Genomic DNA, 13,192 nt, shown 5'->3' on the forward strand with positions numbered 1-13,192 from the left:
ACCTTATCATAAAGTCCTTCAGATAGTTCCAATAACTAAATTAACTGCTGGATTCCAAGGTGTGCTTACATTGGAATGATTTGTCTGTCATGTTGGTTTGAGGCTCTTGTCAAACTGAGATAACAGTAATTACTACCAGTTTATGCTTATGGAACATAACTAAAAATTGTTTTATCTTTTTCAAGTGCAGATCACATAATACACAACCACTGCCTTTGGGTTCCTAAATTTTTTTTTTTCAGGGACTTTTAACTTAGGGTCCTGAGGCTTCGTTTGGTGCCTAAGTCTCCTAAAATTGTGCAAAGTATTACGTATGTGTACATTTAGAAGTGAATCTCCAGTTTTTAGCAGATTTCAAAAGACTCTTTGAAACAACAATTTTTTTCATTTACTTCAGTGACTGTTTTTTGAGTATCTGTTATGTCCCAGCAACTCTGCAAGGCACTGATAGTGTTTGAATCACTCTGCTAGTCAGTCAACCTTTGGAGACATAGAAGTACATGCTTTTTCAAACACCTAATGTGATACTGTATGTGTCTGTGTTTGTGTGTATGTGTGGGTGTCTATATGTGCGTGTGTGTGCACCTGAGCAGATGCCTTCCTCGGAACATTAAATTAACCATTTTGGTCAGCCCAAACCAAGTACACATGAGACAGAAATCTGCAATAATATCTAGTTCTTTCCTTCTCAAATGTGTATGTACACTTGAGTGCCCGAGAACAGATAACAAGATGGCAGGAAATTGCCTGAAGAAATGATATAGCGATTTTTGTCTTTTATTTACTTTTTGATCTAGAAGTAAATTCTGTGGCTCTCACTATTTTGTTTTACTCTACAAGGGAAGATAGTGGGTGTATATACAGTAACCTATGTTACTTTTTACAACCGACACACATTTTCAACATTAACATATTTCTTTTTCTGTTTCTTTCCTACAGCCTGCCTCTGTAACCTCAAAGAGAAAATTACCTGAGTGGTTTGCCAAAGGCAGTGAGACTTCAGCTGACACCAGCAAGAAATCAATGGCCAGAACAAAAAAGAAAGGTCTTTTTAGTTAAACTGGCAATTGCCAGAGGAATTGTGTGTGTCTTACTGTATTAGAAGAGGGGAGCTGTGTTTCATTTCTGAAAATAGTGGTGACTGACGAGTACTTCAGTTTACAAATTATTCTAATCCCAAAAGTCAGACTAACCCATTTGTTGAACAGCTAACATCTTAAAACAGCCTTGTGCAGTTTACTAAAGTTGAGTCTTCTGAGAGCCTGAGTGAGTAATCATAGAATAGAATAAATACATTAATCTCCTTTACGCTTCTCTAAGAAACCGTTACTGCTCTGTTTCCTAATCTCTTTATTTCAGCAGTATGTTTAAGGGGGGCCGATTTGATATAAATCACAGACTGGTGGTTGTAGGATGATTACGTGTGCGATAGAAAATCTTCATATATTACCAGCTTTCTTTCTTGTGAACGAAGGAAGCATAGTTATTTTTACAAATTGTCCTTACCATCTTTACAAGAAGCTCTTACACACATTGATAAATGGTATTAGTGGAACAGACCAGTGAAAATGAAACATTCTGGGTTCCATGCATGTAGAGAAAAATAATGTAGCAAAGGAGACCAACTTCACTAGGTAACCATGCACTTTGTATTTTGTATGCTATTATCTTTCAAGTACTAAATTCCTTCATACTGAATATTACAAAATATATATGTTATATATGCATTATATATATATGTGTGTGTGTATATATATATATTTTTAACTTTTACGTAATTACCTTGAGCACTTTCAGTTTTTGAGGATGTTAGAGTTTGATTGTAATCCCTCTTTATGTAGCACAAGTGACTTCGCTATCGAAACCCAGACTCTGACGCTGAGTTTGGTAAACCATGGTTAATATCACTTTAACCAGTTCACCTTACGGACTTTAACTAATGTTTTTGTAACTAAAAATCGCTGTTAATAAAGAAGACATATTGTAGGAGAACTAGAAAATCTGGAGAGATGAAAAGAAGAAAATAAAAATCACTGGTGGTTGTACCCAGCAGATCATCAGTTAACCCCTTCTGTGTATCCTGCTAAGCCTCTGTATTCACTGCTTTTCTTAGTTTGATACATGAATAATAAATGAATGTGTTTTCTTTGTAAAACATTTAAAACACAAAAGATCCCTGTATTCCCATTTTCCTACATCTCATTACCATTCCCTTTCCAGAAAGTAGCTCCCATTAAGTACGTGACTTACAGTTCTCTAGTCATTCCTTATGTATTTACATGCCTTTGCATATATATCTACACATACATTCCTGTTTTTTAAAGTGAGTTAGATCATGCTGTATGCAACTTTCTGCAACAAACTCTTTTCACTTAATGTCATGAAGAACCTCCCATGTCAGTATATATATTGGTCTGTCTCATTGTTTTTTACAGCTACCTACCATTCTATATGGTGAATATATTATATTTTATATAATCACTTTCCTATTGGTGATTTTTGTCTTTTTTTTTCTACTTTATAGATTATTTCTAGAAGTAGAATTAGAGACTGAAATTTATATTTCACTGAATATATTATGAATATTTTTTTTCCCATGTCATTAAATTGTTTTCCAGAGAATCTTTTTTGGTGGCTTTTTATAGTACAGTGATTCTCAAAGTGTGGTCTGCAGCCTTTTAGGAGTTTTTGAGACTCCTTCAGGGAATTTGCAAAGGAAAACTATTTTCATAATACCAAGATGTGATTTGCCTTTTGTCCTATGTTTTTTCCATTGAGGGTGCAAAGCAGTCGTGAGTAAAACCACTGGTACTTAAGTGCAAATCAAGACAATGACACCAGATTACTGATTTTATTAATTCTCAGTCCTTAAACACATCTTTTCAATCTTTTATGTGATGAAATGGCAAGTATGTATGAAACACTTTTGCTCTGTACCAAAGTGTGATGGTTGTCTCCAGGAAAAACTCTTGTTTGAATTGTGAATTGAATTAGTTCTTTTTCCATGGAATATCATTTCTTACTGAAAAAAGAATGACTGATAGAAAACTATGATTGGTTATTGAGACTTGGGCATTTGGTGGATATTTTCTCAAAATTGAATGAAATCATCCTGTCACTTCAAGGAAAACTGATGGTTATTTGTTGGCAATGATAAAATTTGAGATTTCTGGCAGAATTTATAGTTTTGGAAAACTTGTGTCTGCTGCCAGGAGTTTGAAAGCTTCCAATAATGTAAAGGCTTTTCTAATGAGATATTATTCATACGATTAACAAAATTTTTAGAAGATCTACACAACCCAGTGAACTCCAATATTTTCTAGGTGACGAATACGTGATCTTATAAAATCATGCATGAGTAAAAGAGTCATCCAAACTACATAGTGGCCCAATGGATTTTAATGTAGCAGTGTATGAAAACATTTATTTATATGGATTCAGATTGTACACTGTAACCAATCTTTAAGAAATGACAGGTGTCCAGTTGTGGTATAGTTTCAAAGAAGAGTGTCTACAATTATCTGGAAAAGCTATTAAAATACTCTTAATTAAGGTCACACTTTCTTCATATACGTCAACCAAAAGAACATATATTGAATATAGGAGCAGAATGAATGTAGAATCAGATCTGAGACTCCAGCCACTTCTGTGAAGCCAGACAATGCCATTCTTCTATTTTGTGGGGGATGTTTTTGTAAAATTTATTTATGTTATCATATACTGGATTTACTGCTGGTTTTTTTTAAATTAATAAACATTTCTTAAACATTTCTCAGTTTTATTTCTAAAATGTTAAATAACGATAGATTTAATGCACATTAATGCAAAATCTCTTTTGGGTCCTTAATAATTTTTAAGAATATAAATGAAGCTTGAGATATAGTAGATAGAGAACTGCTGACATAGTATTTTATTATATAGATGTACTATGAATTATTTAGCTGATTTCCTATTGCACATTAAATCACATCCAGTTTTCTGCTCTTTTAAAGCTCTGCTTTGAATAGTCTTAAAATGAAATATGTTATAATCTCATGCCAAATAACCAGAGGGAGAGAGTTATTATTTTTTGTCTTGGCTATAATTTTGTATGGACTTTTGGCCTTTTAGCTACATGGCTCTTGATTTATGTTTGAGTTAGCTCCAAGGAGAAGAATTCCAATCTGGATATGGGATTGGCACCAGTGACTTCCTGTAAGCTAGTCTTTGGCCGCAGTATTTGGATCTGGCTAAATTACTCCAATGACAGTGAATCCTGGGACTTTTTATGGTAATGCTGGCACAAATATGTTCTCTTTTCCCTTGCTGATACTAATGAGGAAGCATGAACCTTGGGAACGTTGGAGCAATTTTAGGACCCTGAGGAGTCATCGTTTAGTGAGGCCCCGGTGCTGGGGTAGGCAGAGTAGAAACCGCAGGAAGTCAGGTTGTTGGTGATATTGTCCTGCTACTAGTTCATGCCTTTCCCAAAGTCAGACATATCTCGGAATATTTCATATACACGGGCATTAAATTCCCCTTACTTAGGTTAAACCTGTTTGAATAAGGGTTTTTTGTTCGTTTTTAACTTACAATGTTGTGCACCTGTCACCACAGTACGGTCATGTCATTGATAGACACCCCCAACAACAGACACAAAAGATAATGATGTTTTTTAAATGGCGAAGGATGTGGGAAGCTCATAGAGCTAGTTCCCCAAAGTAGGTGACAAAGCAGTTTGCTCCTTGGTGGAGGGGCAGGCTTCCTAAATCTCCAGGTGCTCCATTTCGCCTGCATTCCCTGTGGAACTTCCATATCCTTCCGCTCTCCCCACCCCGTCCAGCTCCCAACCACTCCCTACCAGGAGGGTGAGCTCCCTAGCACTCCCTTCCGCCAGGGCGTGCTCCCTATCACTGTCTACCACCAGAGGGCGTTGGGGAGGCTCTGCTGTATTCGGCCTTGTCACCAGGTGCAAGTGTCTAGTACAAAATGACTCAGTACAGCACAACGTACTAAGAACTGATGAACTGGGCTTTACTTTCCCGGGTGTATTATCATTTCTCAGCTGTGTCAGGCCTCAAGTTTGCCTCAGGTTCGTTCTAAAAAATAAGGAGTTTCTTTTAAGGTCTTTGTCTTATGCTATCTCCTCCACAAAGTAGTGATGATGATCTCTTGTGTTGTCATTTAGAATTCTGACTATGGAGTCAGACAGTGCCCTGACGGTTATTTAGAATTTAAAAACAAAAAACAAAAAACCCACAAGTCTATGGTGCTACCAGATAGAGTAAGCAAAGAATGTAGGATTCTTCCATGTTCAGAGAGGTTGCTATAGAAGTAACTAAGAACATGAAAGATCCAATGGCATGACGGTAAAGTCATTTTAGAGCTAACTAGACATTAAACTGTCATATAGGAAGAAAAAAAAAAAAAAGCAAAACCAACAAAAACACTGAAGAGTGTTTACTACAGTCGTGAGGGGAACTGCAAACTTCAGGATCGCAGTTACCTGAAAAGGTGCCACATAGTTTTTTGGGGTAAGGCAACCCAAAAATCATTTGAGATAACATACAGACATCCTTAGGTAAATGTGTTTAAACATTGAAAGAAATTATAAATAAGTAGAATATGAAGTAAATTAAACCTTTGGTGGTAGTATTTTAGGGTTAAGGAATAAGAGGTCTATATTTGATAGTAAGCATCTGAAATGCTCAGGATAATTTAGCTTTTAGAATAACAGATTATTCTGTTATTGTGGTTCCATTTAAATATGTATCATTGAAAAATTAGCATATGCTTGTTCTTTTAAAGCTGAAATCCTACCAAGTTTGAAACATTATTGGAATATCTAATAAGGATTAAAAAACATGTTATTGCATAGAATTCCATCACCAACAAATTTCATTTGTGAGAGAAAGAAAAAAGATCTAACATTATGCTTACTATTACTACTAAGATTCATATTAATATTAGTATCCATTAAACCCAGAGCTTTCATTGTTTTTCAGAAAATTTATGAAACTTCTGCTTTATATCCAGCTTCATTTTCTAACTCGATATAAAAGGATTAGTGAGAAGTGTGTACTCATTTATTCAATACTTCTTCATTCAGTAAACGTTTGCATTCATAGCCTGCAAGACAATAGACTGGCCTCATAAAGAAGGAACAAATAGAAGAAGGAAACACAACATGGATCCCATGCTTAAGAGAGGGGAAGAGTTACGTTGTGAAGAATTAACAAAAAAGCATATCACAAAAGTATTTTCTTGGAGCAAACAAGACATTTTGAAGAAGATACATCACATACTCTTTTAAGATATTGAAAAAAAAATGACCAATGTGGAAGAAAAAAGAGACCATAAAGGAATCATTAAGCTAATCATTTATTAAGCATTTGCTGTGTACCACACCCTGGGCAGTTACTCTTCAGCAGAACATGAAGAGTTAGAATCCTGTATTTGCCTGCGTGTATTTGCTTACCTTTGTGTAGACAGAATATAAAAGTGGGGAAAAAGAGATCACAAGATATAAACACGTAACCAAGGAAAACTGGCCCTGGTACTACTTCTCCATCCTCCCCTCTGTGAAAGACAAGTATTGGGTGAGAGGGAGAACTTAGTTTGCAAGAGAACACAGCTTGTGGAGGGCAACAAACCACCAACAAATGCACCCCGGGAGAGAGCTGGCATTTGGGTGTCTGCCAACGCGCTGAGCAACTGCCAGTCAATTAGAGAAGCAATCGGAATCGAAAAGGAATGAGCAATTCTGCTAGTCAGTTATGGGATTGTGTTTTTCCTCCACTTCCTCCGTCCCCCAAATCCAAAGGGTAAGTATGTAGAAGCGGGAGGTGATTTAGGGGAGACAGCTGCGGCCATCCGTCTAGCATGCGCTGGGGTCGGGGTGAAAGGAAGGAGAACAGTGAATCGTATGTGTGACCGAAGATGGAAAACTGAACTGAGACCATTCCAACATCCCCAAAGGGATGCAAAACCCCGGAATTTGGCTGAAATATAAAGCGAGCCGCTATGTCAAGGGAAGGAGATTTGATACTCTGTGGCAGTTAGAAAAGGTAGAAGTTTATGCTTATACCCCAGCCTGTCCGCCCAGTATGTGGTCGTAGGAGCGTAAAGAAGTTGTGGGCTGAGACACTCGTAATGATTAACATTATTTCGGGGGAGTGGAAGGGGATGGCTGGAAGGGCCAGATGTTTCCATTTTTATAATCTCTGTTTTAAATGAAATCTGTATTGCTTTTAAAATTAAAACTGAACTCCCATCCCTAAGATCACATCAGAGATTACAAACTCTTCAGAGTACCATCCTTATGGTTTCAGTTGCATTTTGGTTTAAAAAATTTTTTTCCCTCCTCATCTGCAAAGAAAAATACAGAAAACTTAGAGCTTCACCAAACTACTCGACAACATATAGGTCTTTAGAGACTGCCGTTACATATAACATGGGAGCAAAATGTTGAATGGAATGGCCACTGATGTTAAAAAACTGGGGAATCTTGTAAATACACATTCATACCCAGTTTCTCTTTAAAGCAAAATTGATTGTGTACGTGTCAGCGAAACCGGTTGTTCACAGACTCTCGAGGATGTGAGAATGGTGATATTCTACTGAAACAGTCCAGCATCGACTCAAGTGGGGTCACCCCTGGGAAACCTCGTGAGCAGTAACAGGCCTCTTGCGGAGAGCAGTGCCTGGAAGATGCCGTCTTTCTTCAGAACAGCGGATTGGGAACTGAGCAGACAAAGGGATGCTGCAGCCTCCACTGTGTTACGAGTTAAGAGCTCTCTGTGAGCTCTTAACACTGTTTAGAGGCAGGAAATTGCTCCTGGTGAGGACGGGAAAGGGAGACCCCAACCTCGCTCACCCCCTCCTACTCCCCTTTTTGTTTTCCTTGTTTCCTGTTTGCAGATCCACAGTTGAGACCCTGTGCTCTGAATGTCCAGGTCACACTTGACTCCGTTTCCAATGTTGCCACTCAGTATGAGACACCAGTCTGGTGGGGGCTCGAGGGTCTGAAATTATAAATGAGGTCAACTGTGGGTTTTTCTTCAGCAAGTCTCTGGGGAGCTTAGGATTATGTAGAAAGATGGTCTTTAGTTAGATTTCTTATCAGTCAGCTTTGAGATGTAATAATCTTTGCTAAGTTCCAGAAAGCACTCTCCACCGGCTCTCCTGCTTCTGCCTTCCGTGGGAGCATCATCACGCCTGGGGCTCTCCTGTTTCTGCGGTAGAGTTGCAGGGCGGGGAATGAAACTGGGAAAGAGGCCTCTACTTGCATTGTTGCTGCAGAAAGCAGGGAAGGCTATCTTAGAAGGCGCTTGGACAGTCTGGGGCTGACATAAAAGATGGAAGCTGCCGTGCTTCCTTTGTTCCAAAGAGAGTAAGGGGGAAGGTGAGAATTTATGCCTTGAATGCTGTCTGCACCTCAGTAGGGGAAGTGACCTTCTCAGCTGAGACTTCCTTCACAATTATATTTAAGTTCTACATTTTTCTTTATTTTACAGATTTTGTAAGATTATGCCAAGCCTCCACAGGAAATGAGAAAAATAGCACTTTTATCAAAACATTAATGTACACATAAGTGTAATGAAAATGCCTTTTTGGTGTAATAATCATTGTTAATGACCAGTATGCAGGAAAAAAATATATATATTTATATATATATTTTGTATATATATACACATATATCAATATATAAAATATATATTTTATATATTAAAATATATAATACATTTATATATAATAAATTTATATATATAATATATAATATATAATATACATAAATTATTATTTTTATATATTTTATATATTAAAATGTAATGAAATATATATTTTATATAACATAATATAATATATATAAAATATATAAAAATATATTTTTATATATTAATATATATGTATATATACATATATACATATATATGTTATATATATATACTCTACTCTCTCTATATACTCTACTCTAGTTTCATATATATATGAAACTAGAGTAGGAGGGCATCCCAGGATGACGGCAGACCAGTATGTGTGCTTTGACCCTGTCCCAGTTTAACTTCCATCTGCCGCTCTTGCTGGCTAGGACCAGCAGGCGAGCAAGGTCTTAGAGCCCTGGCTGGTGACCGATACCTGGATCAGGGAAAGCTAGGACAAAGATAGGAGTGTGGAGGATCCCAGGGAGATGCCTGGACCTCAGAGAGAAGGTTGGTTTAGGTTTTCTGGGATGTGTCAGATCTTTTGGACTCCCAAAGAACTCAGGAGAAGCTAAACAAGTAGACCAAATTCTTTTCATTCCCCAAGTAGGAGAACTCTGTGAGATTGAGGGATCGGAAGCTTATCCTGTTGCTTTGACAGCTTTCTGATGACCTGCCTCCTGCTAGACTCCTTGGCAGCTGAGTCTTCATGAGAAGACATCCCTTGCCTTTCTGTGCAGGTGAGGAATCCTTGGGATCAGGGGTCATGCTTATCTGGAGGAGCCCAAACCTTCTCCCCTTTTCTAAACTACATTCCCAGTACATAGGATTCCAGAGTGTCTGGTCTAAACATTCTTGAGCCTGCAGGGGCCTCTGGCCTTGGTTCACTCTCTGGTATGCTCCTTCCTTGGCTTGAAGAGTGGGCAAAAAATGGCTATTTGTAGGGACAATGGACAAGGCTCGGATATCCAGGGTGGGTGTTCACATGTATGCACAGGAGCTCTTTGTGGTGCAGAAAAGAGCCAAGGGCAGATAGAGTGGGGTGTGTCCATGAGCACCAATAGCTCAGTTTTCCTTTATAACTTCCTCTGGACGTTAGTAGTTCACTAAAGTCCATAGCTCTGTCACCTACTAGCTGTGTGACTTTGGATAAATTGCTTAGATACTTTGAGCTCATTTAGACATTTTGTAACGCGAAAATAAGTTGCTGAGATGAAACTCGGTGCATGTAGAACATTGAACAATGGCTGGCACACATGACTGACGTTCACCTAGTTGTAGCTGTAGAAATTTCTAAGGGAAAAGACAGACTCTGTGGTTGGGTGTCCAAAGGAGGCGACCTATCTCCTTAGACATTACTTGGTCACTACTTGTGAAATCACCATGGTCCAGTGTGTGCCCCTTATTGTTCTCGCTCAGAAATTTGGGGTGTCCCCACCCTAAAGTAAATCCTTCTTTCAAGGGGTAGATTTGGGCTCTCTTTTTCCAAGTTGACAGAGATGGAAGTAAATATTCAACAAATTCTATGGAGTACCTACTATGTGCCTGGCACTGTCCCAGGTGCTAGGGATTCAACAATGACAAAACAGAAGAAGTAAAATGTTACATGGTGATAAGCATTAGGAGGACAAAGCAGAGAAGGTGGTGGGGAGTGTTGCAAAGTGGGTCACAGAAGGACTTGCTGAGAAATGAACTCTGGAATTAGCATGGATTTGACAGCTTTCACCATGACCTTGAGCAAATCAATCTTCTATAAGTCTCATTAACACCATTTTATAGAAGAAGAAACAGGCTTAGTTGGAGAATTACAAGTACAGGATTTAGCACAGTTCTTAGTACACTGTGGGAATAATGCTATCTCATCCTTTACCTAGAGGAAGACTATGGGGAAGCATATTATAATCAGAAGGTTGCCTAGTAGTTTGGTCAGAGAGAGAGGTTAGGTAATTTTGATATGTAAAGGCACCAGGTAGATTTCCTGATGTACTAAAGTAATTGTTATTTTTCATTTAACAAAGGATACGAGAGGATGGACATTCCAGAAGCCTTTAAGAAAATAACTGGAATAATAAAACATTTGGAAGTTGATGAGATATTCTGGTTCATGAACTGGTTTTCTGTTAAGACCCAGTCTCAACATTTCTGAATATAAATTACTTCTAATTTCCTCAACGGCTCCTTGTAGCTGATTAAGGATAGAGGTAGTTAAGCTGGGGATTGCTGAACATGCAAGTAAGCCTTAGAGAAGATATGGGACTTGATAAGGCCCCAGAGCCTCTTTGTCTTAAGTTCTAATAGGGACAGTTTAGTACTTTCATTGACTCACTTGAATTTCTTACCGTTTAAGCATCCACCAAGAATCACCAGTTTCTTTCTTTCTTTGGCTCCTCCTGTGGCTCATCATTTTCACACTGGGAGGAGGGAAGGACTCTTTGCCTTGCTGGTGCAAGAGCACCACCTACTGGTCAAATTCGGTAATTTCAGGTTATATGGGGCGCCGGTAAAGTCCGATCATTTGCTTTGGTTTTGGCTTCAGCTGCGTGGCTAATGTGTCAAGATTTGGAAGGAAAGAGAGAGGCATTTACTCTGGGTCAGTTTTTATGAGCTACAGAGAAGCTGGATTCTGTTCACTCATTTATAGAGCAGCAGGAATTTGAATTAAGCCTGTTCATCAGTTCCTATGTGCAGGACATAGTAGGATTTACTTCTCTGCTCCCGACTGGAAATCTTCCGTGGACCTGGATGTAGAAGATTCTTTGGTTCCCCACAGTCCAGAAAGGAGCTTTTAAAACTTTCTTCTCATCTACCGTACCACCCCCAATGTAGAGAATTCAACCCCTGGCCTCAAAGAACGAGAGCAATGCTTAGTCCTCATTTAACAAATGTGATGATGATGTCTCATCTCCAAACCTAGATCCTAAGTGTCTTGACGATGGGATAGCACTTCTGTAAAGAGCATCTCAGAAGCCTAGGGTAAGTACTGTACTGCTTATCATCCTACACGACACCCACCTTCAGGCCACCCATTCCCAGCTGGTATAACCGAAATCTCAGGATGATCCTGTGTTGTGGGCTGAGTTGTGTTCCCCCCACACTTGTATGTTGGAGTCCTAACCCCTCCGCTCCCCCAGCAACTCAGACTGTGACTGTACTTGAAAGTAGGGTCTTTCAAGAGGTAATTCAGTTAAAGGACGACATTATGGGGGCCCGATCCAATATGACTGGTGTCCTTATGGGAAGCAGATATTTGGGCAAAGAGACACAGAGAGGGAAGACCATGTGGGGACACGGGGAGAAGGAGGTCAGCAAGCCAGCCCTGACGACCAACACCTCCGTCTGAGACTTCCAGCCTCCAGAAGGGTGAGAAAATACGTTTCTGCTGTTGAAGCTCGCCAGGCTGTGGTATTTGGTCATGGAGTCTTAGCAAATGAAAACACGCCGAGTTCCTGGATCACTCAACCTCATCCTGAGAAAACGGACTGTTACACAGGCTTTCTCTGAGCGATGTTTTCCACTCACACACTCAACTTGTTGGGGCCAGAGGTTTTCCAGGGTGGGAATGCAAGCCTCGGCCCATTTCTTCCCTTTTTAGACCTCATTTGGGAGCTGGTGAGCTCATCCTGAACAATGGAGAGGGGAATGGAAGAGAATCAGCCAGAAGTAAGCTCCTTGACGTTTGAAGATGTCCTGTCTGGATTTTTCTGGCTCTAAGAATCTTAGCTGGAAATGCAAGGCCTTTTGCACTTGGCACTAACTTCCCTTATGTTAAACTTAGCAGTAAAGTTGCAAATATAGCATATGTTCATCAAAAACAATAGAAATACGATGAGGAAAATGAATTCTTACAGTCCAGCCACTCAGAGTTAACCACAGTTTCCATTAGGGGTTTGCTTTCTCATTCACTTTGAAATAAGTTTTGACATTTTGTCATGCGCCCATCATTTTTAATGGCTAACGGAGTTCTAGTGTATGATTTACCATGCTTTATGTAACTAATCCCCTATTTTTCCATACTTAGAATATTTCTAGTTTTGCTGTTATAAACAGTGCTTCAATGGACATCTTTTTAAAATACTTTTAAAAAATGAAAATCCTTTGGTATAAATTCCTGGACATAGACTTGTAGGGTCAAAACTCCCCATTTTAGGGCTTTGATACATATTACTAAATTGTCTTTCAGAAATTGCTCATTCTCTCACCCTTTCCAGGACTATTCTTTTTTATTTTTATTTTTTTATATTTCTGCCAAACTGATAGGACAAAAGTTGTTTCACCACTGTATATATTTTGAATTTCTTTTATTATTAATGAAGATCAAACATTACTTCATGGGTTTTCTTTGGCAATTTGTATTTTTTATTTATCCAATAAAAATTTTGCGGGGCACCTGGGTGGCTCAGTGGGTTAAAGCCTCTCCCTTCGGCTCAGGTCATGATCCCAGAGTCCTAGGATTGAGCCCTGCATCGGGCTCTGCTCAGTGCGGAGCCTGCTTCCTCCTCTCTCTCTGCCTG

General features: G+C 38.9%; 1 protein-coding gene across 4 annotated transcripts in view; it reads left to right on the forward strand.

Annotated features, from left to right (window-relative positions):
- The window catches only part of WRN (WRN RecQ like helicase), a 140,297-nt gene extending 139,163 nt beyond the window's left edge, over positions 1-1,134 (forward strand). For all 4 annotated transcript variants that reach the window (XM_032838141.1, XM_032838140.1, XM_032838142.1 and 1 more), the window contains exon 35: positions 940-1,134. In XM_032838141.1, coding sequence (XP_032694032.1) covers positions 940-1,059 — 120 coding nt within the window. In that variant the 3' untranslated portion in view covers positions 1,060-1,134. The remainder of the gene's footprint in view (positions 1-939) is intronic.
- The last annotated feature ends 12,058 nt before the right edge of the window (positions 1,135-13,192 follow it).

The sequence above is a fragment of the Lontra canadensis genome, unplaced genomic scaffold (genome assembly GCF_010015895.1).
Source record: "Lontra canadensis isolate GAN:19392208 unplaced genomic scaffold, GSC_riverotter_1.0 scaffold102, whole genome shotgun sequence".
Classification (NCBI taxonomy): Eukaryota; Metazoa; Chordata; class Mammalia; order Carnivora; family Mustelidae; genus Lontra; species Lontra canadensis.